This window comes from Hyperolius riggenbachi, chromosome 4 (genome assembly GCF_040937935.1).
Source record: "Hyperolius riggenbachi isolate aHypRig1 chromosome 4, aHypRig1.pri, whole genome shotgun sequence".
In the NCBI taxonomy this organism is placed as follows: Eukaryota; Metazoa; Chordata; class Amphibia; order Anura; family Hyperoliidae; genus Hyperolius; species Hyperolius riggenbachi.
Genome location: NC_090649.1, coordinates 398,448,997 through 398,465,567, shown reverse-complemented (window position 1 = coordinate 398,465,567; position 16,571 = coordinate 398,448,997). Strand labels below are relative to the sequence as shown.

The 16,571-nt window shown below is 42.6% G+C and overlaps 1 protein-coding gene across 1 annotated transcript in view; it reads right to left on the bottom strand.

Moving 5' to 3' along the window:
* Positions 1-1,147: 1,147 nt before the first annotated feature.
* Positions 1,148-16,571, bottom strand: part of MAL (mal, T cell differentiation protein) — a 61,206-nt gene continuing 45,782 nt past the window's right edge. Inside the window, exons 3-4 of the mRNA XM_068232261.1 lie at positions 11,346-11,492; positions 1,148-5,442 (exon numbers count right to left, since the gene is read on the bottom strand). Of these exons, the coding sequence (XP_068088362.1) occupies positions 5,365-5,442; positions 11,346-11,492 (225 nt within the window). The 3' untranslated portion in view covers positions 1,148-5,364. The remainder of the gene's footprint in view (positions 5,443-11,345; positions 11,493-16,571) is intronic.

Sequence of the window (16,571 nt, the reverse complement as noted above, 5' to 3'; positions counted from 1 at the left end):
CAGAAAACTGCAACCTGGTCTCCACATTTAATAACAAGTAATATAAAAGTATTTTTTGTTTAAAAAATTAGGAACATTTAAAAGGTTGCATTTGTGTCAACAAAATGGTTTACTCCTATCACATTGATCATGATAAACATCATTATCAATATCAAGCACATTGACAATTATTTTCACATTATTTATATCACAAATTTCCAGCATCATAAAACACTACATACTATTGCTATGTCACAGATCAAATCTGATCATTGGTTCATACAAACAACAAATAATACAAAATACATAACTATGATATAACTATAATAAAGATGGATGACCGGGGGGTCGTTTCTTTCTCGCTGCAGGTGAGTAAACGTGATTGCTATTGTACAGCTGATAATCCGCTAACCTCTCAGCAACACTTGCTGTGAACCAACAGAATCCACACAAGGCTGGCAAACTTTCGCCATCTTTCTTTCACTGAGAGTTTTCTTTACTACCAACTTTAAAGTTACTGTGAAATTGCACTAAAAATGTAGCTAAGCTCCATCCTTCAATGACCTCTTTTCAGGAACCTGGGGTATCTGCGAGTTTGATATCTGTCTAAAAATCTTTAGGGATATAACATTCTGAAGACATAACAACAAAAGTTGTTTAGGTGATACCTTTAATGACTAACTATACAAGACTTCTTTGCAAGCTTTTGAAACTTTACGTTTCTTCTTCAGGCATATTTCAGAACTTAATCAGAACTGGATCAGAACAGAAGATGAAATGTAAAGTTTCGAAAGCTTGCAAAGAAATCTTGTACAATAGTCCTTAACCTCCTTGGCGGTATGAAAAATACCGCCAGGAGGGAGCGCAGCAGTTTTTTTTTTAAAAAAATTTTTTTTAATCATGTAGCGAGCCGAGGGCTCGCTACATGATAGCCGCTGCTGAGCGGCATCCCCCCGCCCGCTTCGATCGCCTTCGGCGATCTCCGATCAGGAAATCCCGTTCATAGAACGGGATTTCCTGGAGGGCTTCCCCCGTCGCCATGGCGACGGGGCGGGATGACGTCACCGACGTCACTGACGTCGGGACGTCATTGGGAGTCCCGGGCCACCCCTCGGCGCTGCCTGGCACTGATTGGCCAGGCAGCGCTGGGGTCTGGGGGGGGGGGGGGGCCGCGCGCCGCAGCAAATAGCGGCGATCGGGCGGGGGCCGGCGGCGATCAGAGTGCTGGCGCAGGTGGCAAAGTGCTAGCTGCGTCCAGCAAAAAAAAAATTATGAAAATCGGCCCAGCAGGGCCTGAGCGGCACCCTCCGGCGGCTTACCCCGTGTCACACACGGGGTTACCGCCAGGGAGGTTAAAGGTATCACCTAAACAACTTTTGTAACTTGTTACGTCTTCGGATTTTCTCCATGACTAATACTGGACCACACGCAACTAGACAGATGTGAATTGACAGTTAGCTATATATTTTATATCATTTCTTTTTTTTAGATATTCTACTTTATCAAGTTTGTTATTGCTTTGTGTTTTAATCCCAAAGTTTAACTTTTTGGTGCAACCTCACAGTTACTTTAAAGCCATGTACAACCATTGCAACCATGTAACCATAATACACACACTTAACTGCAACATATGACATTTACACCCGAAGCGATGCTTGGGGTGTTTCAAGTGTTTTAGGATAGTAGTAGTTCCCCTGGATTCAACTCACCAGTGTCTTTCTGATAAGCAAATTGTTCTGGGTGGAGTTAGTCCTTAATACAAAAGAGGCATCTCAGCTTTAGACCAATGTCTCCAGTAACACTTTCACACTACTAGAACAATAAAATGGACTCAAATGGAAAACATACCCTATTCCTCCAGCTGCTCTAAGTAGTCCTCATATATTCTGGCATCTTTTATCATCTAATATTTTTTTTTAATCAAGTTTAAGAATTTTAATATTTCACAATATTTGTAATAGCAACACTATGATTATACCACAAGTAGTTACATTTCCACTGATATGTACCGTATATATATCAATATGATAGTACCCCACTGATGAGCGAAAGATTTGCAGAATATGCAAATTTCCATTGGACAGGAGTTGGGAATTTGCATTGGCAGACCCAGAAATGTATAGAGGCAAATCAAATACTGAATTGATGATAAATTACCATAACCAGAAAATTATTAATCAGCTGCTAGTTAATTGATTGACAGTTTTCAAATCTGACTAGCCTGTGTGCATTTCCCGGATCAACCAATCAACCATTTTGAGATGCTGTTCCTGTTAAACACAAATTTGCACATTAGCCAAATGTTTATCTCATTGCTGGATGCTTGCTTTATACTAAATGATCATGGTTGTCATGTGAGGTGGAACAATAGCCTGAAATTTATTTGTAGGAAAATCTAAATAGGACCTGGACCAAAACTTTTTGTTCTATATTTACTTTTCAGTTATTATGAAGGCAAAGAAGGGTTACAGCTGTAGGTTTTTATTATGTCTTTGTCCCTTTTGAGTTTCTTCTCACTCACTCCCCGTGTAAATGTTTGAGGTTGCCTTGTTGGAAAGTGTTAAAAAAATATTTTCAACACAGACACAGAAGGAACTAAAACCACTTTTGCAGCTAAGAGGGGATGGTTTACAATTAAAACATCTATCAGTGCAACTGTTATTTGTGTTTTCAATAATGGAAAATTGTACTTTTGAAGTTCTGGTGGGAGTGGCCTGGAGGTGCCCTTTAGATTGTATTACTATACAGTATTTTCTCTCAAAACATGTCCAGGTAACCAACAGAACTTTCAGTCTACATGACTGAGGTTATGTGAGCTTGTGTCATGCATTTAAACAAAAAACAGTGCAACGTTTTGTGTTGGGCCCTTTTGCATCTGTAGTTCCGAATATAGAAGTATAACCATAACCACGCCTCCTGTACACACTCTAGCCTCCGTATTGGTTGGTTTATAATCAGCATAGCTAAGTGGGTGGACAGGGGAGTGGCTATAGTTGTTGCATTTGGGGCTTTGTACCAGGAAGTACAAATACAGCATGACTCAACAGGGTGCCCTGCAGTCTCATTTTGTGAAACTGTTGTGTGCTCTTATTCTACGCAGGTTCCCCTAGACAGCTGTTAAAGTGAACCCAAGGTGAAAATAAACTGATGAGAAAAACAATTGTATTTATCCTCCTGCTCCTAAAAATGACTTTTTTTTAGATATCCCATAGTTTTATTTTTAAACATTTGCAAAGTAGATTTAATGTTTTATTGTCTCTGCTCAATGGCAGTCTATAAAATGTCTTAGAGTTAAACTATATGAACTGTTGAGCTTTTTATCCATAATCTGTACTGAGAAGCTGTTCTCTGCAGGGAAAAGTTTTATAGCTGTAATTCCTTATCAGTGAGGATTACGCTGTAGACCAACAAGGTTCCAACAAGAGAGAGACTGTCACTTGCATGCCTGAAGGTTAACTCTTTCAGGCAGAAAAAGAAAAAAGCAATACGACCCATTTATTTATATATGTTTGGCACTGTACGTAGTATGTTTGTCTCATCATGGTGTTGATGCATGAACTTGCAGTACTATTGCCGTGCACAGACATTGCACTGCACTATTACTCTTATTACCGGCACTGTGTACCACAAGTTACGCTATTAGCCCAACCCATGGTACTCGAGCAGCATGACCACTGCTATGGTGATGCTGTTACCACTAGTAGCGTGCATTACCATAGCGATAATCACGTTAATCGAATCCCGTGGTTCATTCTAATAGTATGACACAGTGCCAGTAGTAAGGGTAATATTAACTGTGGGATGTCTGTGCATGGCAATATTACCGCAAGTGTGTGCAACAAGCCCCATGTCACATATCACCTCGGGTGCCCTTTAAGATGAATGCTTTCCACTAGTGACACAGATTAAATAAGAACTCTTATAAATATTCTACAATCTCTGTTTAACTAGATAAATAGATTTTTAGTTGGATTCCTCTTTTTAAAAAAAATTCACGCAATAATTCTAACTGTCTGGCACAATTTATATCAGTGAATAAGATACTTTTGGTATAGTTTTGCACTTCTAATGAATACAACCACGTTTTTTTTCTATTTTTAAAACTTGCAGGATGAGTATGGAAACATAACAGATACCAATAAGTTACATGCAATGAACTATATACATAACCTTTACATTGACAACTTTGAACTAATCTTGAATGAGAGAAGAAAATGGTGATACTGAGGGATGGGTACACTGAAGTATATTTCTAGATTTGCTATGGCATACTTGGTCCACAGGACTATGCCCTATGTGCACCCAAGTATGTCTATTATGCAGACACAAATAAGTTACTGAATACAGGCAAGGTAAAATCTCACAGCCTCAATCCGAAATATACAAGTTTCAAAGGGTTCCTTGGTCGCCCCACCCCTACCTAGTGATATGGCTAGGATGGGGTGCAGCTAGCCCTCGAACCTGCAAGCGTGTCTCAAATTACTGGACACTAGAAGCAGATGGGTACTAGTATCTGTGAACAATGGGTTGAGGCAAACCAGGGAGGACCCTGAGAGACAACCAGCCTTGAGCTGGTCCATTGATCCACCTGGTTCTGAGAGGCAAATGCACTTATACCTCCAACAGTGTTCACAGTAGCAATTTAGATATAGGTCCCCACATCTGACTTGCGGGTGGTGACACTATCCCATACGCTTCGAGTGTCCAGTAATTTGAGACACACTTGCATAACCTCATACAGGTTGGAGGGCCATCCCAGCTATATTAATAGGCAGGTGTGGGGGACAAGCAAGGAACCCTTTCAATAAATTGTATATTTCAGATTGAAGCTGTGACAACTAGCATCAAATACCTGTTTAAATTATTTCACCTTGACTGTATTCAGTTACTTTTGTGTCTGCATAATAGACCTACTTAGGTGCACATAGAGCAAGGACCAAGTGTGGCATTAATCATTCCCTTGTACCGCTCTATACTGATAGTGTGGTATCTTTAGAGTTGTCATGGTCCAGACTTACCAAGGCGAAGGTTGATCAGGTGATCAGCAAAAGAAATCGAGAAGTGTGAGCTATAGAACTTTTAGAGCTGTGCATGGCTCCACTATCTTCAAAAGGGAAACAGTACACTCAGGCTTAAATAACCCCTTTGTCCGAATTCAAATTTTCTGTTTGCCGCAAAGAATTCCAACTGGTCCATTCATACTCCTATTCAATCATTCATGTAAACCAATAGGAATTCGACAGGGATAATAAGCCCCTCCACCTTCCTTCTCCCCAGTAGAAAACTCAGTTTTGTAGTTTAAATAGCACTTTGTCAATTTGGTTTACAATGCAACAAAAAAACACAACTTTTGACTCCAAAAATGTGTGTTGCCCTCTTTTCAGTTTAAGGAGATCTTTTCCATCTGATGAGAGATGCCACTGCGTGAATCAGGTAGACCAGTGTTACAAGAAAGGCAAAAACCTGTAAAAGTAAGAAAAGTTTAGTAATCTGGGAACAGAACATAATGGGCTTGATTCACAAAACAGTGATAACTGTTATCACGCCTAAAAGCTTTGCACATGCAAACGTGCGCGCAAGCCATTTTGCGTGTGTGTTGCGCGTGCAAAGTTTTAACGCCCGCGTGTTTACTTTTATCATGCGTAAGGCGTTACACCGTACACACGATAAGTGCATTTTGCACGTGATAACTACGGCGCTTCACATGTTAACCTATTAGAGTGTATGCTTAGCATAAAAGGTGGATCAGCGCATCACCAAGCCGCCTCCGAATGGCCTCCTATCAGAGGTGCGCTGAGCCCCCCCAGAAACTGCAAACGCACCTTGAACCCAAACAGAAGCTCTGCATATACACCAAAAGCAAGGGAGCAGCTGACCAAAAATGAATTAAATTAGTACATGGCATGGAAATGAGCAGCACTACTTAAAAACAGATAAGTGTTACAGGAAACCAACATCCTCCAGTGGTAGACAGGTCATGTGTATGCTAGGTGTATATTTTACCCCACAAGTGGCGCTTGCACTCTCTTGCAGGTAGGCACTTATCTGTTTTTAAAGGGGAACTTCAGCCTAAACAAACATACTGTCATTAAGTTACATTAGTTATGTTAATTAGAATAGATAGGTAATATAATCTCTTACCCACACTGTTTTAAAAGAACAGGCAAATGTTTGTGATTCATGAGGGCTGCCATCTTTGTCATGGGGGCAGCCATCTCTTTGGTTGGAAGGAGGTGACAGGGAGCAGGAGACACAGTTCCAACTGTCCTGTGTCCCGATTACCCCTCCCAGTTGCGCACGCTAGGCTTCAAATGTCAAATTCAAAATGTAAAAAAAAAAAAAATTGCACCAAAACAGCAGAACGAGAACAACAACATCAGAAATCCCATCATGCTTTGCACAGCATCAGGGGAAAAATGCCCAGGCAGTTTTCTTCTGTGCAGCTAAAAATGAGGCTTGTATAAGAGAAACAAAGTTCAGATGCTGTGAAACTGTTAAAGAAACACCAGGCCTTTTCAGGGCTGCTGAGTCGATTTTTAGTCTGGAGGTTCACTTTAAGTAGCGCTGCTCATTTCCTTGCCATGTATGCTTAGCATGCCCGTGCTAAGCTGGTTTGCACGCGATGTAATGCATGCAAATCTTTATGCGTGCAAACTAATGACTTCACGTGAAGTCATTAGTTTGCGCGTGTAAAGCTTTACGTGTATGATAACACATGCAAAGCTGCTTTTCACGGGTGTGCTAATGCTAAGTGTTAGCACGCTTTTGTGAATCCAGCCCAATGTCACTAATACAAGTGGTATCAACAGCATCTATAATGATCAATGGGAAAAGAACTGGGAATAATTCTCCCCATTGAGCACAATAATTTAAAACCTTTTAGTAAAGTCCTATAAAAAGTAATGGGGGGTTCCTCAGATTTCCTTTTAGATTTCTATTCTTGTCTGTCACTGCTGAAGAATCTGCATTCTCTTACTTCTTGCCCTAAGGACAAGTGTCATAAGCAGAGGACGTGTACAGAAGTCTCCCCACTGGGCATAAGCAAACCTAGCTGGGGTTCAACTTATTCCCCTTGCTATCTAAAGTTACAATGGAACTCTAGTTGTATGCATAGTTAAGAAATTTATGTGTTTACTTGCTTTCTCTTTGTCAATCTGTTTATGCTTTTCTTTTACTTCCTTTTTATTTCAAACGTTTAGGTTAGGTTCAGTGGTCAGATCAAAACACAATTGCACGCGAGTCACAATTCTAACTGGTAATACAAAAACTTTATTGCACACATTTAGTATAGACATACATCCACAAAGGCTAGACCAAAGCGATCGGGAAATCGATCGGACAGTAAATCTGCTGAAAAATCTCATTGTGTATCCCCAGCATTAGTAGCAAAGGTGAAGTCATATACTGTAGATCAGTGTTCATCTCCCTCTCTGTTCTACTGTAATCAGAGACCTGTACTCAGCTATCAAAAGGCATTAACTAGCCGATAAGAAAATTGCCTTTGTGAAGGTGGCCATACACTTTTAGATTTGCAGGAGATTCGACCATCAGATAGATTTCTGTCAGATGCCTGTCAGGTCGAAACCAACAGGAATCTATCTGATGTGTGCCACACACTAGGAACAGACTTCCAATAGATTTCAGAATGAAATCTAATGGAAATCGATCTAAATGCATTATTGGACCATTAGATCCAATGCAACTCTATGGGCCATCGATCTGCTGCCAGCAGCAGATCGACGTAGATTTTCCACCCAGTCAGGTTAGATCAAATCAGCCGCAAATCGATCAAAATCGGCCGCAAATCGATCGGATAATTTAGTAGAATCGTTTTTTGATCGATGGCTGAAATCGACCAGTGTATGGGCCCCTTTATACAGGATCTTCTCAAAAAAATTAGCATATTGTGATAAAGTTCATTATTTTCTGTAATGTACTGATAAACATTAGATTTTCATATATTTTAGATTCAAATACACACAACTGAAGTAGTTCAAGCCTTTTATTGTTTTAATATTGATGATTTTGGCATACAGCTCATGAAAACCCAAATGTCCTATCTCAAAAAAATAGCATATTTCATCCGACCAATAAAAGAAAAGTATTTTTAAAACAAAAAAAGTCAACCTTCAAATAATTATGTTCAGTTATGCACTCAATACTTGGTCGGGAATCCTTTTGCAGAAATGACTGCTTCAATGCGGCGTGGCATGGAGGCAATCAGCCTGTGGCACTGCTCAGGTGTTATGGAGGCCCAGGATGCTTCGATAACGGCCTTAAGCTCATCCAGAGTGTCGGGTCTTGCGTCTCTCAACTTTCTCTTCATAATATCCCACAGATTCTCTATGGGGTTCAGGTCAGGAGAGTTGGCAGGCCAATTGAGCACAGTAATACCATGGTCAGTAAACCATTTACCAGTGGTTTTGGCACTGTGAGCAGGTGCCAGGTTGTGCTGAAAAATGAAATCTTCATCTCCATAAAGCTTTTCAGCAGATGGAAGCATGAAGTGCTCCAAAATCTCCTGATAGCTAGCTGCATTGACCCTGCCCTTGATAAAACACAGTGGACCAACACCAGCAGCTAACATGGCACCCCAGACCATCACTGACTGTGGGTACTTGACACTGGACTTCAGGCATTTTGGCATTTCCTTCTCCCCAGTCTTCCTCCAGACTCTGGCACCTTGATTTCCGAATGACATGTAAAAGTTGCTTTCATCCGAAAAAAGTACTTTGGACCACTGAGCAACAGTCCAGTGCTGCTTCTCTGTAGCTCAGGTCAGGCACTTCTGCCGCTGTTTCTGGTTCAAAAGTGGGTTCATGCTTCCATCTGCTGAAAAGCTTTATGGAGATGAAGATTTCATTTTTCAGCACGACCTGGCTCCTGCTCACAATGCCAAAAATCACTGGTAAATGGTTTACTGACCATGGTATTACTGTGCTCAATTGGCCTGCCAACTCTCCTGACCTGAACCCCATAGAGAATCTGTGGGATATTGTGAAGAGAAAGTTGTGAGACGCAAGACCCAACACTCTGGATGAGCTTAAGGCCGCTATCGAAGCATCCTGGGCCTCCATAACACCTGAGCAGTGCCACAGACTGATTGCCTCCATGCCACGCCGCATTGAAGCAGTCATTTCTGCAAAATGATTCCCGACCAAGTATTGAGTGCATAACTGAACATAATTATTTGAAGGTTGACTTTTTTTGTTTTAAAAAGACTTTTCTTTTATTTGTCAAATGAAATATGCTAATTTTTTGAGATAGGAAATTTGGGTTTTCATGAGCTGTATGCCAAAATCATCAATATTAAAACAATAAAAGGCTTGAACTACTTCAGTTGTGTGTATTTCAATCTAAAATATATGAAAGTCTAATGTTTATCAGTACAATACAGAAAATAATGAACTTTATCACAATATGCTAATTTTTTTTAGAAGATCCTGTATATGTCCCAGGATCATTCAGGACACAGCAGATGCAGCAGAGCAAGCTGTGTCTGTCTCACTGCACACCAGGAAGTAAGGAAGATGCATGGAGCTCTGTAAATAAGGCTGTGTACAGCATAGCAGGGAGGCTTTGGACCAGAGGAAATTATTTACTTTGTCATGTGGCCTCTTATGTCTAGACTAGCGCCAAGTCCTGCTGCCCTTTTGCCATTCTGCTTTTCCAGTGCCCAAGGCCTTAGCTTTGTGGACTTTCCAGAAATCCGGCCCTGTGTGTGTTAGCTTTTCAGTTATCCCAAAATGTGTATCATATTTCCAATATGCCTAGTAGTGTGTTCCAGATTTCTCATACCTCCATAGATATATTATTTTCGTACGACATTGTCCCTAGTTTTGTAGTCCCGCTAGATGTGTGCGTGCTAGTTTTGTTGAACCACTAGTAGTGTGTTACAGCAGAGTCCCCCAACCCTGTCCCCAGAGCCCACCAACAGTACATGTTTTGCAGGAAAACAACAAACATGCACAGATGGGGTAATTAGTGTCTCAGCAGAGCTGATTAACTCCCTCTGTGGATTTCCACAAAACATGCACTGTTGGTGGGCCTTGAGGACAGGGTTGGGGAACACTGTTTACAGCTTTCTAGATTCCCATATAATGCATTCCCTGCTTTGTGTCACCACTAGTGAATCTCTCTGTACACAGACTCTGATGAAGTGCACCATCCAGAAAGTGAGTATACAGTTCCTGCTGAGCTATGGCTTAACAAATGGCCCATTCACACTATGCACATTGTGTAATGCTATATTTTCAATCGCTTGCATTATAATGTGAATAGAGCATGGTGTTACAATGTTCAGTCTGAGTGACAAGACTCAAACCGATGGGTAGTAAACGTTAATTTTTTGCTTAAAAACACAATGCAACATATATATATATATATATACATATATATATATATATATATATATATATATATATATATATATATATATATATATATATATATATATATATATATATATATATATATATATATATATATATATATATATATATATATATATAGTGAATAGGTCCACAAAACTGTCACTCTCAGGTAGTGGCAAGCATGAATTTTACATATTAGTAGTTTTGCAGAGAAAAAAAATCACAATTATGATGCAAAATCATAATGCAAAATTTCAAAGTATTGTAAAAGTTGATTTTGCAAGTTAACCTAATTAAAATACGTAATTTTGCATTGTCTTGTAATTTAGCGAAAATTCTCCTGTGTGATGTCTATTCTCATGCCCAGTGACTTAATTGTATTTGGGGGGGGGAATTCATTTTCACACGCATGCCCATAAACTTTTACACATATACTCATTTATGTGAAAATATGTTCAAAATACTTGAAAATATGTTTCACGGGGAGATAATGGATGTGTCTGGTCTAGTTGTGCTCAAAACACTGGAAATCCCACCAGAGGATACACAGCAAAAGTACATATATCTTTACAGTATGTGATATTTACATTATTGGTACAATGCTTATCTAACACTAGCTAAAAGACCCTCCCGTTAAAAAACGGGCGCTAGGCCTTGGCCGTGAGCCTTCTCCCCCCTGCAATTTGCGCATGGCCGCAAATCACACACACGTAGGGCTGTAACCTGCAGGCATGCATGGCTGCAAAGCCCATGAACGCTTGCACACACACAGTCACGCATGCACGGACACTTGCGCAAACAACTGTGCGCCCGTCCTCCTGTGCTCATTGTCCTCCACTGTCTGAAGTCTACCCACGTGCCACGCATATACGCCAGGTAAAAGGCACGGGCACAGGGACACAGGAGGACGCTGCAACACCGAGTTTATTATACAGGATTCATGCCGCAAATAAAAGTTTGTATCTAATAGTTTGAATAAAAAAATGTATTTACCACAGCAGCGATGTTCTCTTGATAATTTTTGTAGGGTACTTGTCCAAAAGTTAGAGTATATAGGTCAAGTGATTGTTTGGTTGCAGCAGCCTGCAGTACTGAAGCACTTAGGTAGAACAGAACAGCAACAAAATGATAAAAGGCATCCTAAGAACAGAAAATAGTATTAATAAGACACACACATACTCATAACACAATGGGCATGATAGAAACTAAATGTTTAATGTAATTATTCCGAAAATCTCAAAAATATATTCAAATAGGAGAGCAACTCCATTTGCATCAGGCTGTTCAAATTTATTGGCTAACTTTAAAAGATTCAAAAAGTAAGCTGTGATCCAATAGATAGACCTTTTTTCAAGCTCCAATTCCTGAGTTTGAAAAAGACTGATCTGTTTGGTCAAAAGCTTAACTGTTTGAACTTTTAGGCTCCTTTCAACGTTCGTTACGTCACTGGACAACAGACAATATAATTACATCATGACGGAATGCAATTATATTCTAATTGGGGCTTTCACACTGGCACTTTAGCGGACACACAGTATGCAGTGCATTACCATGCGATGTGCAAAATGCACAATTAAGTCCATGTACTATACACAGCACTGTATAGCAGTGGCGTAACTACAAATCACATATATAATATATATATATATATATATATATATATATATATATATATATATATATATATATATATATATATTCCCCCTAGCCCTCTCGCCCTAGCACTAACAGGGATCTAAGGCAACCAGAAGTCTGCTATGCCCACTAGCAGTACAATTTTCTGCAAAGAATCGCATAAGCGATCATATAAATGCGATCAGATTGGCAAAAATAAACCTTGTTGATATCCCAAGTGTCACGGACGGTTGCGGGGCCGCAGGCGCGTCCTGGAACCGCCCGTGAAGAAAAGAACGATCGCACTCGATTCCCTGCATCGATTGCGCTTTAGATCAATAGAACCAAGATTTGATGTGTAGTATTCCTCTGCCTAGGAACAGCTGGGGGATCTGTCTTAGCTGTGGGGGAGGTGTTAATTAGCTTGGACATATTCCTGTGGAAGGCACAATTCCCCTTTCTGTTCTGGGAACCAGGTGACACCTAGCTGATCTCACATTCAGATGTTAATTGAAGGAGCCAACAGGGCCTTTCAAAAAAAGGAGATCCCGGGGGGGGGGGGGGGGGGGGGGCGGAGCCGACCATGGAGGAGTGAGGTCGTGTGGAAGCTGAGCTCCCGTCCCTGTGTGCTTTATTCAGCTTAAATTCAAGCTATTTCTTACCAAACAGCCTCCGGAGGGGTATGAAGAGATCTGGGAGACAACCAGCAAAGGATCGGTGCTCAAATCCCTTGACACAGAGACCGGTTACCCGGTACTTTCAAGCTCTTAACACCAGTGCTGAGCCTTCCAAGATGGCGGATCCGGCAGAACAGACGGAGCAGGCCTCTAGATCTACATCCATGAAGGCGGGCCTGTCGGCACTCTGCAATTTAGAGGACATTTGGCGCTACCTTCGTAGCTTACCCACCAAGCAAGATCTGGACGAGCAGACAGAAAGAATTGTCACATCTACAAAGGCCGAGATCGCAGCGATCCACGCAGATATAACAGGCCTGTCTGACCGAGTTACTACGGCAGAAGCTGACATCGCCACATTACAGGCTGAAGTGGCTTCCCTCAAAGCGGCGAATGAGAAGCACCTGGCCGGTTCGCAATCCTTTAGATGGCAGCTAGAGGACCTCCAAAACAGGGGAAGGAGGAACAACATTAGGGTCCGCGGGGTTCCCGAAGCAGTACAAACGGACGAGATTATTCCTGCTCTCTGCTCCATTTTCAATGGGGTGCTGAATCGCCCGGAGGATAGGAAGATCAAATTCGATAGGGCGCATAGAGCCTTACAGGCTGTGCCTTCCAATCACGAACCCCCGAGGGACATCATTTGCCGCCTTTACAATTACAAGGAGAAGGAGGAGATAATGGCGGCCGCACGTGGAAAGGACAACGTGGTATGGCAAGGGACCTCCATCTCACTTTACCAGGATCTGGCGCCATCCACTCTAGCCCAACGCTGGGCTTTACGACCACTTATCAAGGCATTACAGCAGGCAGGAGCCACATATCACTGGGGTTTCCCCTTCCAGCTGGTTGTGAGGAAAGGTGCCAAAACAGCCATCTTAAGGCACCCACGTGAGCTTCCTGCCTTTTTTGCATATATCTCCCTGCCGGTGGTTGAGCTCCCAGAATGGGACCCGGACTCCTTCGACCCTTCTCGCCCACCAAAGAATCGTAGGTCTAAACGACAATAATGTGAGTACTTTATCCTTGCTGGAACTCTTTTTTGCCCCGCTTCTGCTTTTCCCCCGTTTTTGCACTTTCGGGCCACCCTGAACCACCCTCTCTGCTTCTTTTTTTTTTTTTTTTTTTTTTTTTTTTGTCCCATGGAAGATGCCTCTACTCTCTGGCACCCCTGCCTATGTGGGACCTCAGAGCCGCCTGAGTCGCTGCTTATATGCATCTTTAGAGGCGGGACACCCCCCGGGGTACATGGAATAACTACGTTCATTGCTCCTTTTGACTGTACTCTAATGGAAACTGTGCTCCGTGAGCGAATAGGTGGTGGGGCTCCGTGTCGCCGGACTGCGCCCACCGTCCCCCCCCCCCCCCCGGGTCGATGATGGGGCTAGGTGCCCCCCTCCCAGCAATGCCCAATCCGTTCATCACTCACTTGTTATTAACAACATATGCACTACCTTACTAAACTCCAGTCCACTATAATACTCTGTTTGTATGATTAATTACCAGGTTTATGTTTACAGGTGGGGTGCTCTGCTTTATGTTGTGCCTTGAGAGGGGTTGTCTGGCTTTGGGGAGTGCTGAAATGGGCCCTTAGCCTGGGGGGGGGGGGGGGGCGGGGACGGGGGGCCTTGCCATGAGAACCTCAGTTCCATATAAAATAGTAGTAAACACTCTGTTATGTGGGGAATGCCCTGAGGATTATTAACAAACCCCCTTCTTCTTATTTTACTCCCTCTGGGGTATATTTGAGATAAACCTGAGGTGTAGGGCCCTTCCTTAATATATAAGGCAAATATACATGTGGACGGGAGGTTACGCCAGGAAGCAGGGTGTAATTAGGTACTCAATACTGTAACTATGATTGCATGAAAATACTGGTGTTCACTGTTATCAAGTTATTCTTTAATTTACTTTTTATGTTATGCTTTTTACAATAAAGGAATGCACACGGGGTTACGGGGGCAGTGGCTCCACTCCTATCTGTGGTGTGGACTCTCTTACCCCAGGGCGATTTGCCACCTCGTTCCCGAGAGCCATCTAGACTCCCGGAGAAAATGGTAGATACTACCTATATACGGGCCTACTTTAGGCCTAACGTTAGGGAGATGTGGTCAAGAACACTTCCTACTCTTTTATTGTGGTTTGTTACACAATTGTTACTGCACTTCAGTTTTCCCTTTTTTCTCACCTTTTTCTTCTCTTTCTCTCTTTTCTGTTCTCTCAACTCCATATGCGGGTGGAGTGGGGGGGGTCCTGGGCGGTCTGGGGGGGGCATCTGAAATATTGTACAGGGTTCAAGCGGTCACTTAAGGTGTTGTCCCTAAACGCCAGGGGACTAAATGTACCAGAGAAAAGGTCTGCTGTACTGAATCTTTGTCGCAAAGAAACAGCTAACATAGTGTGCCTACAAGAAACCCATTTTAAAGGCTCCTCTCCACCTAAATTATTTAGCAGATATTACAAAACTGCCTTCTATAGCACTACGCAGGATACAAAAACTACTGCCATATTAATTGCGAAGGATACCCCTTTTACCCTTGTAGAGGAGTTTGGAGATAAGTCTGGACGCTTTAATTTGATTAAAGGCCTACTTCAAAATCAAAAAGTCACAATAGGCGCATTTTATGCCCCAAACTCTCAGCAGATAACTTTTCTCCAGAGCTTTCTCTCCAGGCTAAACGCCTTTGCAGAAGGCAGTATCATTCTGGGGGGAGATTTGAACATGGTCCTGGAGCCCTCTCTGGACTCGTCTTCCCAGAAGTCTCCTCTCTCGAATAAAATTCTACGTAAATGTAAAGGTGGCCATACACTGGTCGATGTGCCATTAGATCGACCAGCTGACAGATCCCTATCTGATCGAATCTGATCAGATAGGGATCGTATGGCTGCCTTTACTGCAAACAGATTGTGAATCGATTTCAGCCTGAAACCGATCACAATCTGTTCAGCTGCTCCTGCCGCCTGTCCCCCCCCCCCCCGTATACATTACCTGAGGCTGGCTCCCGGGCATCTTCTCCGCACTGCACCGCACCGCTGTTCTTGCTCCATCCCGGCGCTTCCTGTGTTACTCCGTGACCAGGAAGTTCAAATAGAGCGCCCTCTATTTCAACTTCCTGGTCACCGGAGTGACACAGGAAGTATAAGCGTACACTGGGACATGCGGAAATGCGGTGCAGCGAGGAGAAGAGGACCCCGGAGCCAGCTTCAGGTAATGTATACATGCTCGGATCGGGCCCGAATCGTACGCCGCAAGCGACGCGCTCCTACCGCCGGGCGATCGAGGGTAATTTCCCGCACGGCGCGATCGACGGTCCGATCCGATTTCGGGAGGGAATCGGATCGGCGGGTGCGTTTAGCGCAAGCGATTGGCAGCAGATCCGATCCCAGGATCGGATCTGCTGTCGAAACGGCCGTGAATCGAGCCAGTGTATGGCCTGCTTAAGGCGCTTTTACATGATATGCAGCTGGTGGATGCATGGAGACTCCATAATCCTGCACAAAGGGACTATACATTTTTCTCCTTCCCGCATAATTCCTATACCAGAATAGACTATGTTTTTATATCACACAATCTACTATCGACCTCAACCTCCCCGGGCATAGGTAATATAACTTTATCAGACCATGCTCCGGTCTGGATTGAGCTGAATTGGGGGGACACCAGATCTAGACCTCCCACTTGGCGAATTAATAACTCCCTGATACAGGATAAGCAAATTCTCCAAAAACTTAAACGGGAGCTGGAAGAGTTTTTTTTCAGGTGAATGTGACTGAGGACATGTCCCCAATGACCATATGGGAAACACACAAATGTTACGCACGTGGTATATTGATACGAGAAGGTGCCAGGCGTAAAAGGGAAAGGGAGAAAGATGTACAAGACACCTTGTCACTTATTAATGACTTGGAGTCTAAGCATAAGGGGGAC